At 47.3% G+C, this 16,459-nt stretch overlaps 1 protein-coding gene and 1 long non-coding RNA gene across 15 annotated transcripts in view; both read left to right on the forward strand.

The window, feature by feature from the left end:
- The first annotated feature begins 64 nt into the window (after positions 1-64).
- On the forward strand, positions 65-3,685 carry LOC135419021 (uncharacterized). The gene is made up of 2 exons (XR_010432783.1): positions 65-98; positions 431-3,685. It is a non-coding gene; the product is annotated as an uncharacterized LOC135419021 (long non-coding RNA).
- A 3,755-nt stretch (positions 3,686-7,440) lies between these two features.
- DOCK7 (dedicator of cytokinesis 7) overlaps positions 7,441-16,459 on the forward strand; it is a 95,985-nt gene continuing 86,966 nt past the window's right edge. For 13 of the 14 annotated variants that reach the window (XM_064665001.1, XM_064665002.1, XM_064665003.1 and 10 more), the window contains exon 1: positions 7,442-7,588. In XM_064665001.1, the coding sequence (XP_064521071.1) occupies positions 7,551-7,588 (38 nt within the window). In that variant the 5' untranslated portion in view covers positions 7,442-7,550. Of the gene's footprint in view, positions 7,589-16,459 lie in introns of all 14 variants that reach the window. The other variant, XM_064665013.1, reaches the window with a different exon arrangement.

Here is a 16,459-nt window from a genome sequence, read left to right on the forward strand (position 1 = left end):
GGAGGAAGAGGAGGGAGGGAATAGAGGGAGGGAGGAAAAGGAGGGAGGGGGGAACAGGATGGAGGGGGGAACAGGATGGAGGGGGGCGGCGGAGTGGGGTGAGGGGATCGGGGGGGCCGGGCTGTGGCTGGAGGCGAAACCTCAGGAAGGCGAGCGAGAGCGGGAAGCCCGGCCCGTCACGGGATCGGCAGCTGCCCTCTTAACAGCATTTCTCTCTTTGGGGTTTTTTGAGAGGATTTTTTTGTTTTGTTGGGGGTTTTAGGTTGGGTTTTGGTGGTTTTCTTGTGGTTTTGTTTGGGGGTTTTATGTGGGGTTTTTTGTTGTTGTTTTGGTTTTTGGTGGTTTTTTATGGGGTTTTGTTTTGATTATTCATTGTATTTATTGATTTTTTTTTTTTTTTTTTTATTTCGGTATCTTTTGACTGCATTAGGGCAAAATGCTTCCCAGATCTCCACACTCCGGAGGACTTCAGTGTCCAGTCCAGCCCGTGCCAAGATTGTGCTCCGATTCAATTCACCGCTTTATTTCTTCTCTGAAGCACATGGGAGCCACTGCATCTCCTCTCACTCCCCTGAGGGATCTGGGGTTTTTTTTTAGCGTTTTTTAAAGTAGGTTCTTCATTAATCTGTTTGTCTTAAGCTGCTTAAAAATACTCATTGGGTGTATCAGGAGCCAAGGGCTTAAAAAAAAAAAAGTGCAGGATTTGTGAAGGATTGACTTGAATTTCTCGACTGTCTGGAACTGGCATTACAGCTCAACATCCTATAAAAGGATGATGTTCCTGCTTTCTTTGTGTACTCACCAGCCCAATTTTATGTTCATGAAGCAAAGTCAGGTGGTTTTTTTCCATTTTGTGATTTTACTGCCTTCTGCTGGTCAGAAATGACCAGGCTGAGTTTAATTTTTTATAATCAGCACATGATCTAAAATTTAGCTTCAGTGCAAATACCAACAGTAGATGTTTTGTGTATTTCCCAGTGCTTTTTTCGGCAATCTCATGGATATATTTCACATAGCAGGGTCAGTCAGTGAAGACAATCGTAGGTATTAATATGCAAATCAGACAACATCATGTTCCAAAGGTTCTGCCTGTTGGCTTGAAGTGGGGATGTAGCAGATCACCTTTCTAATCCTTCCCTGCCTTTCAACTCACTGCTTGCCCTTTGCTTCCAAGCAAAGATAAAGATTTAAAAATAAACCCCAAGTTGCTGTTTGTTGTAAACAAACTGTGGTCCCACGATAGTGGGTGATCTATCAGTGCAGAAGGAAATGGGCCTCCTGCAACCAGAATTTCATGATCTTTTTCAGGAATAATAGTTGTTTAAAGTTTTATCTTTGCTTTTATTCTCGAAGACAAAGATAAATGTGCTTGTCTCTCTGTGTATGGGCTTGAATGTGGAGAGCTGAGTAGATAACGTGGCTTGGATCTGGCTAAATGTTGAACAAAGAATTACCCAGTTCATCAAAGGAAGTGGCTGTTCCCTTGCCTGAAATCAGTTGCCTGCACCTTCCTGCTCTGAAATGGAATAACTATGCCCTGATGCCCTGAGTTGACACAACGTGCCATCTGGATATACACTGGAAATCCCTCAGGCAGGCAGGTTATGAGAAGGAAGATATTTATTTTCTGCTTTTTTTTTTCATGCTAAACAAAACTTTGGTTGCCAGATAATCACTCAGATTACACAAATAATTGTGTGTAAAGAGTGAGTTTCCTTCACATTCACTAATTCCTAATTCTGTGGGAAAGATTTGCAAGGGGAGTGGGACAAAACTTCTTCATTCAACAAACTTTAACAAATGTCACAGAGTTCACACTTTCAACATTTTAATGGCATGAAGGCCATGCCAACCATCCTTGAGCTTCAGTTGTGCTAAATGAATGTAGGATAGGAAGGAAATATTTAAAATCCATGTTCATGGGAAATACAATTTATTTTTGCTTTTTTTAATAGGTAGACACCAAATGGCAATGGCAAGACTTAAAATTAGAGGAGATACTCTCTGATTTATGGAGATACACAACATTATCCACCAAATACTGCAGAGTGGTAAGAGAACACTGGGCAGTGGGGAATGAAGCTCCTACTCCTGTATCTCCCACTGTCCTACTTGATCTGGGAATTCATCTGAGCACCATCAATAATCTACGATATATTTAGAAAACCTCATTAAACATTTGGCCAAATGTGCTTTCTCAAACACCCGTTTGGCTGCTGTCTGAGCAGAGCAGACCCTGGGTCACAGAGCCTGAGAGAAGGGAATTTTTCCTCATTTATTTTTAGTTTCATTTCCTAGGGAAGTAAGCCATCTGTGATCTGTTTCCCTCTGGAAAGTTTTGAAGCTGCTCTGAAGTTTAAGTTTGCAGAGCCTCAGAGATACTAAATACCTCCAGTTTTTGTGGAAGTAAAAAGAGACCCTGGAACAGGATAAGAGAAAAACATGGGAATCCGGGCTGTGTGAACTTGTGCCCCATCCTTTCAAGCAGCAATGAGAGTGGAAGGGGCAGTGTGAGCCTGGATTGCTGCTCAGGTGGTTGTCTTCCCCCAAAGTAGCCAGCACACTTCTGCTTGTACCACTTAATCCACCCACAACCAGATTTCTTTATCCCAGGATTAGGCAGGGAAGAGGAGGCGTCAGCAGGATACTTGTAAGAGTCTGTGCCCAGGCTGCCCTTAATGTAAGATCTTGGTTGTATTTCCTCTTGGAGGAGGAAATAAAGAGCTCATTAGTGGCATTTACAGAGTGTTAAACTGGGAGAGATCAAAAGCTGTGCTGGAGTAGAAACATAAAGTGCCTGAAAATGATAAACATGAGCAGAAATTGATGGAAGCTCAGTTGGGAAGACTGTGAGTCCTCCTCTGAGGAGACTGAACTTCATGCACCCATCTACTAAAATGAAGAACTCTGAAGGTAAATAATTTCAGAAGACAAAGAATAAAGGCAAAAGGGAAGCTGACACCAAATACCACTATCTGAAGAAGGCTATAGAAAGGTTAGGACAGTGCTGTGGATCTATGAAGGAAATAATATAAATGTGAGGGATATAGCAAAGGCTGCAGGCATTTGGAGAGTCCTCACTCCTCCTTTCCTCTCCTGGTTTCTCATTCATCCAACAGAATTTGGGCACTGGGCAGACAAGGCTACTCCTTTTCTGAGAACAGCAACATCCTCTCTCTTGCCATACATGTCTAGAGAAGATCCCTCTGCTTGTGCAGTTCACATTACACGTGTAGTTCCTTGTCCTTAAACACATTATTTGGCAAAAGAAGCAGAGATTTGGCCCTTCGTGAGTGTGACTCGTTCCCCGTAGCTGCCAGGAGGTGGCTCTCTGCATTTGCAGTCCCTGTTTACTATTTTGTTTATGGAATTATGTTGGACACGTTTTCCGTGGAAAATGTTTTCAGTGTGTTTGCCTTGAGGAAGTTTACGTAAGGAGAACAGGGAAGCCATGGGCTCAGTAAATAGTTTGCTAAAAAACAAGGCACAGAGCGGTTCACTTTTGTCAGAATGTTTTATGGCTACAATCCAAAGGGATTTTTCTTGTGCAGGACCTAATCTTTTCATTGTAAGATTACGTATATCAGGCTCAAGGAGTTACATCTCTGTTTGCGGGATGCATTTACCAGATTTGATTATAGCTGAGTAAAAGTCATTCTCAATAAAAAAAAGCATTTTAGTCACATGTTTTAAAGGATGTGCATGGTTCATGGACAGGTACCCTGGAGAATTGGTCAAAATGCTTCTTCATTCCCACGTCTTCAGTGTAAGAGCCGTTGTTCCACAGCTCCAGGTGGAAGATCCCTGTGTCCACGCCATGAACTTTGGGTAGATGCTCAGCCCAAATTCAGCTCACAGTTGTAGACTCAATGGTTCATTCCTCAGCTTTTTGTTACATAGTTTATCAGAGAAGACTAAAAGGTGACTTTCAATGTGACAGTCCATGTCTTGGTAAGTTGCTGGGCTTTTCCCCCAGCCCCCAAATCAGCAAGTTGACTGAAAGGGAAGTGCAACAACTGCAGTGCAGACCATCACCTTTCACAGTGTTTCTCAGCTCCCAAGGTTTTTTTGTTTTCTTTGCTGTGGTGCAGTGCTAATGCACCAATTCAAGTGAGGATCACTCCCAGCTTCTAAGATACCATTTCCTTGGAGCAGCAAGTCCTTGTTAATGATGGCTGCATAGATGGAATTCCATTTTGGAAGCAGTGATGTCTCTCAAAGGCTGATGCACCGTTGGGATCCAGTGTAGAACAAATCAGGTTCCTTCTTTGCTTCCTAAAACATGGTAAAGGATTACAGTGTGTTCATGGAGAGTAACTAATCAGTATCCTCATAATGCTGATAAAGTTCCAGGGTTTAAATTGGTTGCTAGAAATATGTAGCCTTTGTCCAAACATTAATTTAAATTAACTTGGGCTGTCTGGAGGTATTAATTGCAGTGAACACAGTCCCTCCACTGAGGCTGGTCTTTGTCTTCACCCTCATTCTGAGATACCAGACACCCAAAAGCACAAACAACGTCATGAAAAATAAGCAGTGCAATACTCCAAATACCTCATCTATTGCGTACAATTTCACCCCAGTAAAAGAAAATAGTTCCATCTTCCACAGGAAAAACTTGCACACAACAGTTGTTTCTGAATCAGAGGGAGCTGTTAGTTCCTAAAGAGATGCCTGGAGAAATTTTTTTGGCAGACTGAAAGTCCATGTAACGGGTCTCTGTGCTCAGTTGGTCACATTCTCTTCTTTGCAAAGCTTGAGTTTGTTTCTTCAGACAAAGCATTTCCTTCTATTAATTCACTTCTAAGATGAGGAAACAAGAGGCAGGAGGGTTATGTGGCTCTGTGCCTGTCAGTGGCAGCACTCACCCTGGTACCCAAAATAACACCTCCTCCTCAATCACTGACTTACCAGGGATATGGGGGCAGGATTTTTAACATGAATGTTAATGTTTGGCATTATTGGATTTATAATGGTAAAAGACTACATCTTTTTTTTTTTCTCATATTTCTTTACTTTTTCCTTGACTTGTTTTGGTTAATGCTTCATGCACTGCAAAATTCAGACAATCTAGAGAAGCTCTTGGTTCTCTGTACAAGATCATGTGTACATTTCTACCAACCTCAGTGATCTCTTACTATTTGAAGTTACCCGTAGACTTTTGCTGGGCTATTACTGTCTGAAAAGTAATGAGGAATCTGTTATTTTTCTGGAATTCACTTGATGTTGACTATTAATTGAGGGATTTTGTTCATATTTAACCCAATTATATTGTCTGGAGCTCATCTGGCCCAGCTCTGAGCAACAAAGTCAAGGAAGAGCAAGACACAGACGGATGAGCAAAGGTGACATCAAAACTCAGTGCCCATGGCTTAACCAAGGTCTTCTCTCTGTGGTAGCAACTGACAGGAGGGGAAAATGAAACCTAAAATCCAAGAGGTCTCTGGTGGACCTTGGATACTTAGTGCTCTGTATGTCAGGGCTGCTGGAGCTGGGCTGCTCTTTCCACCTTCTGGCAGTGAGAAGAGTTTCCCTTTCTGAACTGCAGGATTCCCAGTTTCTGTCTCAAAGGGTTAGGCAGGGACATTTTGCCTTAGGACAGGGCTAAATTAGCCCTCCTGTGTTTCAGACTGATGCCATTTTGGAAAGGAAATTCCGTACAGAATGAAGGAAAGACAAACATTCCTGGTAGTCCCTCATGTTTTGTTCTTGTGAGCACACACACTGTGTGTGAGAATTTGGTCATAGAATCCTGTGTTTGGGGTTGGAAGTGACCCTAAAGATCATCTCCTGCCGTGGACAGGGACACCTCCCACTAGACCAGATTGCTCCAAGCCCCATCCAACCTGGCATTGAACACTTCTAGGGATGGGGCAACCACAATTTATGTGGATATAAGAAGGTAAACAGCTTATCCCATCCACTCTATGTGATGGAATTCTCTGATGTGCAATTCTCCATGGAGGCAGGAATTCCAGAGCAAAAGTCTTTTGTCTTGGCAGATATTGTGGGATATTTTTTCCCTTCCCCTTTGGAGAAGAGCATCCCTTTCTCAGTGTGCAGAATTGGTCTTTGCTTCTCAGGATCTCCATCTGTGTAAAGCACAACAGCACATTTCTGTCAAGGGTCACAATCTTACCCACATGGGATTCACTTGGTGTGTGCACAGAGCCTGACTAAATCCACTGAGGTTACTCACACGTATATATTTGGAGATTTGGGGGCCTGGCATTCCCTGTGTAAACACACACAAACAGGAAAGCAGAGTAATTATATGCAGCTGGAAATCAGTGGCTCCTGCAAGGGGAAGAATTAGTGTCCTCAGTATGTGGGAAACATTCACACAATGCAAACAGATGGAGTGGGGTGAATTAGCACTCCTGCTTTTGGACACTTCCTGGGTTACTATTAATAGCTCCCTGGTTTAGATCAAGGCACAGCCTATGCAGGGTAGCAGTGACTTGGAATTAACTGCTAGAACGTGTCCTATGCTTAGAAGTTCCAAAGTAGTGGGTTTTTTTAACTCCCCATTCTCTATCCCTCTTTCCATTGTGATGACCCCAAATACAGCACGTTTGGAGAGACTGGTAGTAATGACCTGTTTGGATGGGAAGGTGGATGTTACACTTTTCCAACCGTCTTCTGAATCATCATTAGGGATGAGTTTTAGCCTTTCTGAAGGAAAAGTTGGTACTGTACAGGGCAGGACAGACTGAGAGCCCAGTGGTGTCCCTGCAGGCAGGACCGCGGTGGTCAGTGGTGTCCTCAGTGCCATGCAGGGTGGGTATGTCGGTGGCCAAAGATCCCCAGATGTGCTACATAGACCCATAACACCCAGTGAGGTCTTGAGCTGTGCCAGGGGAGGTTCAGGTTGGACATCAGGAGGAATTTCTTCACAGAAGGGATGATCAGACATCGGAAGGGGCTGCCCAGGGAGGTGGTGCAGTCCCCATCCCTGGAGGCGCTTAAGGTAAGACTGGACATGGCACTCAGTGCCATGGTCTAATTGACAAGGTGGTGTTTGGTCTCAGGTTGGGCTCGATGATCTCAGAAGTCTTTTCCAACCCAGTTGGTTCAGTGGTTCTGTGAGGTGCCCCCAAGGGTCAGCACACACGGGACCCCTGCTGCAGTTTTGGGTGAGGGCCGGGATGAGCTGCTGGGCGGCGTGAGCCGGCTGAGGAGCCTTTTTCCCAAACCCCCAGCAGATCTTCATCAGTGCCGGGAACAACCCCACACCCTCTCAGTTGTCACATGGGAATAAAGCGGCCCCGCGGTGGGGACGGGACGCGCTCGGTGGAGCCCGTCCGAGCCCGGGGGAGGTCAGAGGGACGGGGTCGGGAACGGGGACACTCCCGCCGCGCCAGGCCCGCCCGCCCCGCCGTATATCTGCGAGGAGCGGCCCCTGCCCGCGGAGGGGGAGGAGGCGGGCGGGCGCGGCGAGCGCCGGGGGTGGGAGCTGCGCGGGCTGCGCCGCGCGGGTGCGCGGCTCGGCGGAGCATTACGGCGGCCGAGCGCTGGCCGGGCCGGCAGCGCGGAGCCCCAGCGCGGCCATGGCCGAGCGCCGCGCCTTCGCGCAGAAGATCAGCAGGTACCGGGGCCGCGCCGGCTCGGGGGGGACGGGCCCGCCCGGGGGGCCCCAACGCCGCCGCGCCCCGGGGCTCGCGGGCCCGGCGCGGCCCGCGGGCGCCCGCGCCCTGCCGGCCTCCGGGGCGCCGGGCAGGGTCCGCCCCGACGGGGCCGCGGGGCCGCCGCGCCCCCCGCCCGAAACACAGGGCCGGGAGCGGGCGCGGTGACCGCCGAGAGCGGGGCCGCCCCCCCGGGGCAGCTCCGCCGGGGAAGCGGGGGAGGGAAAAAAAAAAAAAAAAAAAAAGGAGGAAAAGAGCCGTGGAATTCCGCTCCCGCTAACAAAGGCGGGCCGGGCGCTTTGTGCAGCCCCTCTCGCCGCACAATGGGCGCTTTCCTGCCGGCCCCGGCCGCTTCCCGGCCCCGCACCTGGAGCACCGACCTCCTCCCTGGCTGTAAAATGGAGAGGGAGCTCCCTCGGAGCGACGTCCTTTTGTGTGAGAGCGGAGCTGGCTCGCGGTGGCACAGCCCCTCGGACACGGCCGAGACTCGCGGGGTTCAGCATCCTCGGATTTTCCAAAGTTCTGTTGTATTTTTAAAGAGGAGAATTTATAGAAAATTACCTGGTAATAGCAGGTTTCTGCAGGGGTGTGTTCCAATTTAGGCTTGTGGTTCCAGGTGGGAACGCAGTTTTTCTGTTTTCACGTGTGACCAGGTAGCCTTGGGTGACTGTGGTCCCTCTCCTACCTGTGACTGGCAGTGGAGTGAAAGTGAGAACCATCAGTTTTGTCTGTGCTGTTCAGGAGGCTGTGGACAGTAGTGAAAGCAGTATCATTCATGCCATTGAGTGAGAAACTGTAGGTACAAATAGTTGCAGTTACAGAAGCTGTGATGGAAAAGGGTCATGGACAAAGAAATAGGTCAAAGGAAAAGGCTGGGTAGGAGGTAGAGGAGTGACATCAGTCCCACTCCACTCGTGATCAGGAGACAGGGCTGAAAACATTGCTCTTCTCTCCTGGTTCTCTGCAGATTTTGGTGTGCAGTAGCCAGGGGTTAACGTGACAGATCAAGGAATGGGGAGAGATGGATTTGCTGCCAGACCATTTTTCCTGCTTTTTGATTGTAGTCATAGAAATGGTCACATGAGAGACAAGGCTAGAAGTGAGAGCGTCAGAGTGTGGCAGGAAGTTAAATAAAATGGCCCTGGGGTGACCATTGTGGTGCTCAGTGTTCCCGCCCGGTGCAGCGAGTTCATGGGGCTGTAGCACAGATGCGCCACCTCTGGGCACCTTTTGGGCTCCCCCAGTCCACTCGATGTGTTCTCAAACCAGCCAAGAGGCAGCAGTGTGTGTATGTGGGCAGAGGTGGGCCTTGTGACACGTGTGGTTCACCTGTGGCTGCAGAAGGACCCGGGTGGTCTGCAATGAGGCAGCTGCATCTTCAACTCTTTCTTTTACACTTATTTGTAAGATTGTTGTATTTCTCTCTGGGATTTCCCATGTTGTAGTGTCATATTCTGAGAAACCTCAAGTTCCTGGTGCATGGGCTGCACGTGCAGTGCTTGTGAAGGCAAAAACTTGAGATGTTGTACCCAGAGGTGCCCAGAGTGGGCTGTTGCCTTTCTCAGGCTGTCACAGGATGTGCTGCTGTGACTGTTACTATTTCAGAGGATAAGGGATTTGAACAAGCAGCATATGGAAGTCCCAGGAGCTGTGTTGGTGGCTGCTGGAAGCCCTCCTCAGTTCCATTGTTTAAAGGAGAATAGATCTGTCCCATTTTCACACTCTGCCCTCCGGTTTGGCTTACTCATGGAGGTAGACATAGTATTTGTCTTATTCACAGGAAATAAGAATAAGACGTGGCTTATTCTTGGTGCTGCTCTTGGTTTGCCTGATAATCTGTGCTTCAAGTGGGATGCAATTCAGATCCGTGAAATTCCTTTAGTCCTACCTACCAAACAGCTGCAAGTTTCTAAATTGGTTGTTACTTAGAGGTAGAAAAAGAAACATGAGATGGGCTGTCCGGTTCCTTGGAAAGACCAAGGATGTGGTCTCACAGCTCTGATTTACCAGCTTTCTTCAATGTACTGCACTTCGAGGGTCCTCTCAGAATGCTGGTGCTGTGCCATGCCTGGTCATTGCATCTGAGTCTTTAAATACTGGGGAGGGGCTATCAGTGATTGCCACAACAGTTTCAAAATATCTTTTTAATACTGTCTTTTACAAGGTATCTTCATGATTAGGTCCTGCTGGGTTTTCTGTTAGAAGGCTTTAAAGCAGAACAGGTTTTTAGCCTGGCCTTTGGCCATCACAGGTACTTTACTGATTCTTCAGTCTGTGTGGTGTTTGGGGGATTTGAGGAGGGTTAGTGAGAGGCAGGATATGCACTGGCAGAAGTAAAGTTCACTCATTAAGAAGTTTCAATAAAAAATGAACAAGCACTGTGTTATTCTTGAGGGGCAGGTTCATTAAATCCCAGACTGGTTTGAGTTGGAAAAGACCTTAAAGATTATCTTGTTCCACCCCCTGCCACGGGCAGGGACACCTTCCACTGTCCCAGGTTACTCCAAGCCCCATCCAACCTGGCCTTGGACACTTCCAGGGATGGGGCAGCCACAGCTCCTCTGGGCAACCTGATGCCAGGGCCTCCCCACCCTCACAGGGAAGCATTTCTTCCCAATATCCCGTCTAACCCTGCCCTCTGGCAGTTTAAAGCTGTTCTTACCAGGACTGGGTGTTCTGTGCTGTGTCTGGCGCCTCTGGGGTTGTTCTGCACTGTCCCCACCAAGCGCTCACCCCGTCACCTGCGTCCTGTTCACATTCCCAGTTGCATTATCCCAGTACATCTCCTGGGTATGGGGCCGCTTGGCAGAGAAATGGAATGTGGAAACCCCACCACCAGAAAGGTCAGTTCTGTGTTCCTGAATGTCCTGGTAATTGAAGCATGTTGTATCACAGCACTCCAGTCTTTCCAGGGGCAGGCAGAGGAAAAGGTGTGCATGTTCTTTTAGAGTTCAAATACAGAAAAAGAAGAAAAATCGCCATTTAAACATCACACAACAAACGCATATTGGACAAACTCATGTAACCTTTCATCCGAGCCCCTAACTTAGTGCCTTCTTGTTGCTCTTGGACCATCCTGAGATTGGGTTATCTGGGGAATCCAGAACTGCTTCTTTGGTCAGACCATCACCATTTTGGAAGTGTTTTGCCTTGAAAAGAGTTTTGTTTTTCCTTTACTGATTCCACAGTTAAAGAGGATTCCTCTGACTTGGAACAACACACCTGGCTTACCCTCTGCTTTGCTGCGTGTTTCAGCCTCACACAAAGCCCACAGTGTTATTTTTGTTTTTACCACTGCTCTGCATTCTCTTGCTGAGAATTTTCAGTTTTCCTGTCTCCAGCTCTCCATGGAGTCTGGAGAAAACTGTTTTCACCTCATGGGTCCAGCCCCTTTTGAGGTGATTCTGTGTGAACAGGAACCCCACAGTGCCATGAGGTGCTGCTGCCTGGGGTTGGGAAGGTCTTCAGCAGAGCCCTGGCTTACAGACATTCAGTGATTTGGAAATTCCCCATTATCCAGGGCTCTTACATTGTAAATGGACAGATTTTTGGAGCAGACACAGCTCCTTTATGGATTTGAATTGAGGGGAAAACACTTATGGCACTACATTCAGAATGAGCAGTTTATTTCTGCTGCAGCTCCCTTTACACTGATGGAGTGCTGGAAAAGGGGACTTGGGAAGGCCAAATTTACATTTATGTTCATTTAGAGCCCTTTTGCATTGCCTGTAGGATGTGCTGGGGAGGCTGACAGCCACCTTTGCCCAGCCCCAGGTGTGAAACCTGCACCCACTGAAACCAAGAACAGATCTGTCACTGTCTTCTAGGAGCACCCAATTGGGACAGAAACCTTGTGGTCACAGCAGGATATTCATCACAGCTCTTCCCACATCCAGGTGCCATTTGCAGTCACAACACTGTCATGGATAAGTGAAGGGATTTTTAAGCAGAAATTTCAGAGCAGCCCTTTCCCATTCTTTCCCAAAGTCACATTGGCTGGCCCTGTTCAGCCACTCTGGATGTCTCATGTGGGAGTCGGGGGTGCTCTGGGAAGCCCAAGAAAATCCCTGACTGCTTAAAGCAAGGGAGAAGGCAGGGACAATATTTGGTCTCCAGGGCTGTGCTACAGAGCTGCTTCCTTCTGTGGTTGGGTTTTTTTAGTGCAAGATGTGACTTTGATCTCCTGCGGAATCCAGTCCTGTCGTGATTTTCCCAGTTGGGTATCTTGGGAGCTCATTCCCTTCACTGCAGCCCAGGGGTGATGTTTCAGCCTCAATAATCAAATATTATCAGAAGAACACCACAGGCAGCATTGCGTGGTGTTTTCTGTTTTAATCAATGGTAAAGAAAAAGGGAATATCTTATTGCTCATCTGTGTTAATTTAAGAACCCACACGTACCCGGCAGCAGTCAGGATCAGGCTGGGTATTTCCTCAGCTGTAAATCAAACCCTTTTCACTCCAAGGGGAGGGAGTTCACTGGGAAGGAAACAGGACCTCGGGTTTAGGAGGAAGGATAAATCCAGGGCAGAGTTCTCCCTGGAGCAGGTTCCCTCATCCAGTACGACTCTTACTTGGTGACTCACCTGCATGGAGCAGGGCTGGAGGCAGGAAAGCCCAGGTGGAGCACGTAGGGACAGAGGGACAGGTCATCTCACTGCAGTGGCAGCACAGACACAGCCAGCCAGTGCCACGGGGCTTTGGGAATTCACATCCAAGCTCAGTGACTGAGTATAGTAGGACAGATGCCTCCAGCCACGTGCAGTTTTACACAGCTGAGCAGAGGGTGATGCTTTCACTTTAAAAAGCAAACTGTGTGTAAATACAGTTTGCTTTGCTCTGCTCTGAGGGAGAACAAGCAGCTTTGGTTGCACAGATGCCTCACTGTGCCAGGCTGTCTTTCTCAAGAGGCAAAGGGTCCTTGAGTGTGCAGTGCCTGCACGTGACACACAAGATGAAGAACAGGCAGGAGTGACAGTTTTACAATTTGCATTGCTTTTTCCAAGTTGGGAGGGCTGTGGAGAAGAGAGGCTTCCTCAAATCACTCGGTGGGTGATCCCAAGGCTGTGTCCTGACCCACCTTTGCTGTGAAAGGGAAGAGATCTTAACTTTGGTTTGCAAAACCAGACAGGTCTTGGGGAGCCTTTTTTTGGGAAGGCAGAAAAAACAACTGATATTTCCAGTGCATGGCTTAAGCTAAAAAAAAATTAAAAAAAGAAGGAACAATTTTTGGTTCTGACCAGGCAGGCCACATAGAAACAGAAATCATTTCTGTGTGTAGTAAAGAACTATGGGAGTGCAAACAAATGGTTTCATTTTGGTATATTTGCAGCTCAGAGTACTTTCAGAATGACCAGTTTTGTTTTCCTTTAGAAGCCAGTTCCAAGGGGAATTTTTTTCCTCTTCCTTGTGGATTTTTTTTTTTTCTGTGTGAACCAATGCACACACAATAATTAACCAGTGAAGAAGGTCAGAAAGGAAGTGACTGGGGAAGATGTACTTTAAACATTTCAACATTCGAGAGGCTGTGGGCTGTAATTAACTGGAATGTTTGTCTGAGGATCCCAGGTTATGTGTTGAATATTGGATAGTTATTAAGGAGACAGGTTTTTATTTGTCCTTTTAATTATCAAAGCTTTAATGGCTCTTCTGCTCTACCAAATTGATTTTTTTTTTTCTGATTGGGTTTGGTGTAACATCACCATTTCTTCTGGTTAAAAATGGTGTTCAGGATTATAGTATAGCATGAACTACTACTCATGAATAGTTTGTCATGGACATGGTTTGGGCTGGAAGAGACCTTAAAGTTCATCTCATTCCAACCCTCTGCTATGGGCAGGGACAATTTCCACTAGACCAGGTGGTATTAGTTTTAGGGAAACTGGGAACCTCTGTGATGAAGCACTAAGGAAACAGCCCTAAAAGTAGTCAGCTGAGGTGTTTTCTCAATAGGAAAGTTCTCATTTGGTTGTACAAAGGTTCTGCTTCTTGTCTGGAGTGAGTGGTCAGGATGAAGCACACCTGCTAAAAGGTGTGATTGCCAACTGGAGCAAACACAGGAGAGCCATCAGGGTGATCAAGGGAGCCCAAAGCTTGTTGCAGGCTCTGCCCTTGCTCAGAAGGAAGGCTGGGAGGGGATACCTGGCAAGTGGGAAGGAGTGGGAGGAGAGCTATTGAACCTGATAATGTTGGCACAAAAACAAATGGGTATAGATTACACATAAATACATTTAGTGATCAGATTACATTAGAAGATGGTTGCTAAATGTCAGACATGATGCTTTCCAGTAGGGAAATGGGGTCCAATACCTTTGTGAGTGCAGTGATACAGAAAGGAGACAATGTGAGCTGTGGATTAGACTGCAGGCAGGCTTGGAATAAGTAGTAGTAAGTCCTGCAGACTCCACTCAGGAATTTTGAGGTTTAGACAGTATGTATTTGCTTCACATGGGGAGAGGTTTGATTGGTACTTGTGGAGAGGCAGGAGTGCTTAAGACTTGAGAGTGATGATGGTGTCTTGGTGAAACCTATTGGAGGTTCAGTTCTGACTTTCTGTGGTCACACTTCAGGGCAACTTTTAATGTCCAGTGAGGTTATTAATGAGGCAGCAACATGGTTGATCAGTGCCAGCCTTTTGTTGTGCCACCTTTCTTCCCCTATTGCACCAAACGCCCTTCTCAGCCGTGATGATGTCGGGTAGTGCAGTCACAGCCGTGCAAATTCACAGTGCCCCTGAGCAACAGGGATTGCAGCTGGGCTTGTTTCTGCTTCAAGTTGGAGTGTATTGACAGGCTGTGCCTCAAACACAGCACAGCTCCCAGCTGAGCCCAACGGGCAGGAGAAGGAAGGATGGAGAGCCCTTCCGGGGTCTGTCCCAGAGCACGTCTTGGGTTCATGAGGAGCAGGCGCTGAGTAACACGGCCAGGCACGGCTGTGGTCTCACAGCTGAGGACAGATTTCCTCTTCTAGCTGTACTTTCCATCTGGAAACGTCTCTTGAAAATGGGGAAGGATTGGTAGTTTTTCCTGTGTCGTGCTGTGTGGCGAAATGTGGGTTTTGATTTTTCCTGCCAGGGCTCTCTCTCTGTGCATTGTCAAGAGTGGCACAAAACACACCGAGTGAGAGTCTGCTTTAAAGCAGAGCCTGTCTGCAACCCGAGGGCAAACTTTTAAATCATCAGCCACACATGCACAGTGCTTTCCGTGCCAAGCAGCCATTTAATACATTCCAAATTTTCCTACAAATGCCAGCAGCACGTGTGGTTTGTCCTCACGTGTGTGTCTGTATGTGTGGGTGTGCACGTGGTGGGAGCAGGGGGATGGTTTTTCCTTGATATTGTCTGTCACCAGCAGGAGCTGCTTGGTCCGTTTTCAGAAGCCACCCTTCAGAAGTGAAAACATCAGCTCCTGTGGATAAAGGCAAACACGAAGGAAATGAATTCTTGCAGCCAGAATACATAAAACTTTATTTTTTTTCCTTCTGCAGTCCACCTTTTTAAAAAGACAAAATAATGCTTCCTCTGGCTGATCTTATCCCCATCCTCTGGCCTGAGGAAACATCTGCTCTCTGGGGTAGCCTTGGTTGTCCCAGCTAGTTCCCTCTTAGAGTTCCCTTCTCTTCCATGGACAGCAGTTGCCTCCAGCTTCCTCCATTCCTGCCCACCAGCAATCCCAAAACCAGGAGCCTACCCCTGTGTCAAGGTTTTGCTCAGGGGCAGTTAACCATCTGCTTGACAGGATTTTAGCAGCTTGTGTGCTATCCTGACACACAGCATGTTCCCCTGGTGAGATCAGGAGGGAGTCTCTCAGCCGTGATGCTGTTCCTACAAAGATCACTGATACAGCAGAAAATAATCACCTATGTCCTTGCAGCCTCTTCATCTGTCTTACGGACTGGTTAGTGTCTCTTTGGAGATGGTAATTCCTTCTGGGAGCCAGAGTGGATGGCAGTGCTGCAATGTGGTGAATGATGATTGAGGAGTGGGTTCGTTACAAATAAATTTGTTTTGCCTCCTAGAGAGCAGCACTCTCATCACGGTGAGGTCCTGTAGGTAGTCAGCAGAAACTTTGCTATCCCTGCTGAGAGGAGCTGCAGCTTCCCGCTGGGCTACAGGATGGATGTCTGGATGGCTGTGGTAGGGCTGGACCTGTGGCTCTTTAAGACAGTCCTTGACCATCAGATTTCCCTTTCTGTTGTGCTCTTCCTTATTCTTCCTTCCTCCTTCAGGTGGTTTTACCTACCTCTTGTGTTTTCAGCCTTAGCAGTGACAGTGTGGTGTTTTGGGGAAAGTAGAAAACCCCGGAGGGACACTGTGGATTTCACCCTTCAGGTATGAAAGGGCTGCTCTGTGTTTTTCCTTCCTGGTGAGAAAATTGCCCAGTGATGGGAATTCTGCTGGCAGAGACCACAAGGCAGTGTGACCTGCTAGCCAGTGTCTCCTCTGCTAAACACCACAGTCCCACCTTTACGTTTCCTATATGGAAAAGGAAACGCTTTTTTGTATGACCCAGTCATTTGTTTCCTGGTCCCTTGTCTGACTGTGACTGCAAAACCCAAAAATAAGCAAGGGTTGAAAATGCAGAGTAAAGGAGCAGCTGTGTGACCAGGTTTGGAACTGTTAAGGGGTGAGGAGAGCTCTTGGTAGGAACTGGAAAGAGCCTGCTGGGAACAAGTTAATTTGTGCTTAGGGTCACGGGCATTTTATTGCCACGGATGTGCACAAAAGAGCAGCTCACAAAAGGAAAAAAAAATTAATTACTGTTAAGAATGTGTACATATGAGAGTTTTGTGATTCCTGGGAATTCATTATGCAGGATCTGTTCTTACTGGCCGATG

Source organism: Pseudopipra pipra, chromosome 9 (genome assembly GCF_036250125.1).
Source record: "Pseudopipra pipra isolate bDixPip1 chromosome 9, bDixPip1.hap1, whole genome shotgun sequence".
Classification (NCBI taxonomy): domain Eukaryota; kingdom Metazoa; phylum Chordata; class Aves; order Passeriformes; family Pipridae; genus Pseudopipra; species Pseudopipra pipra.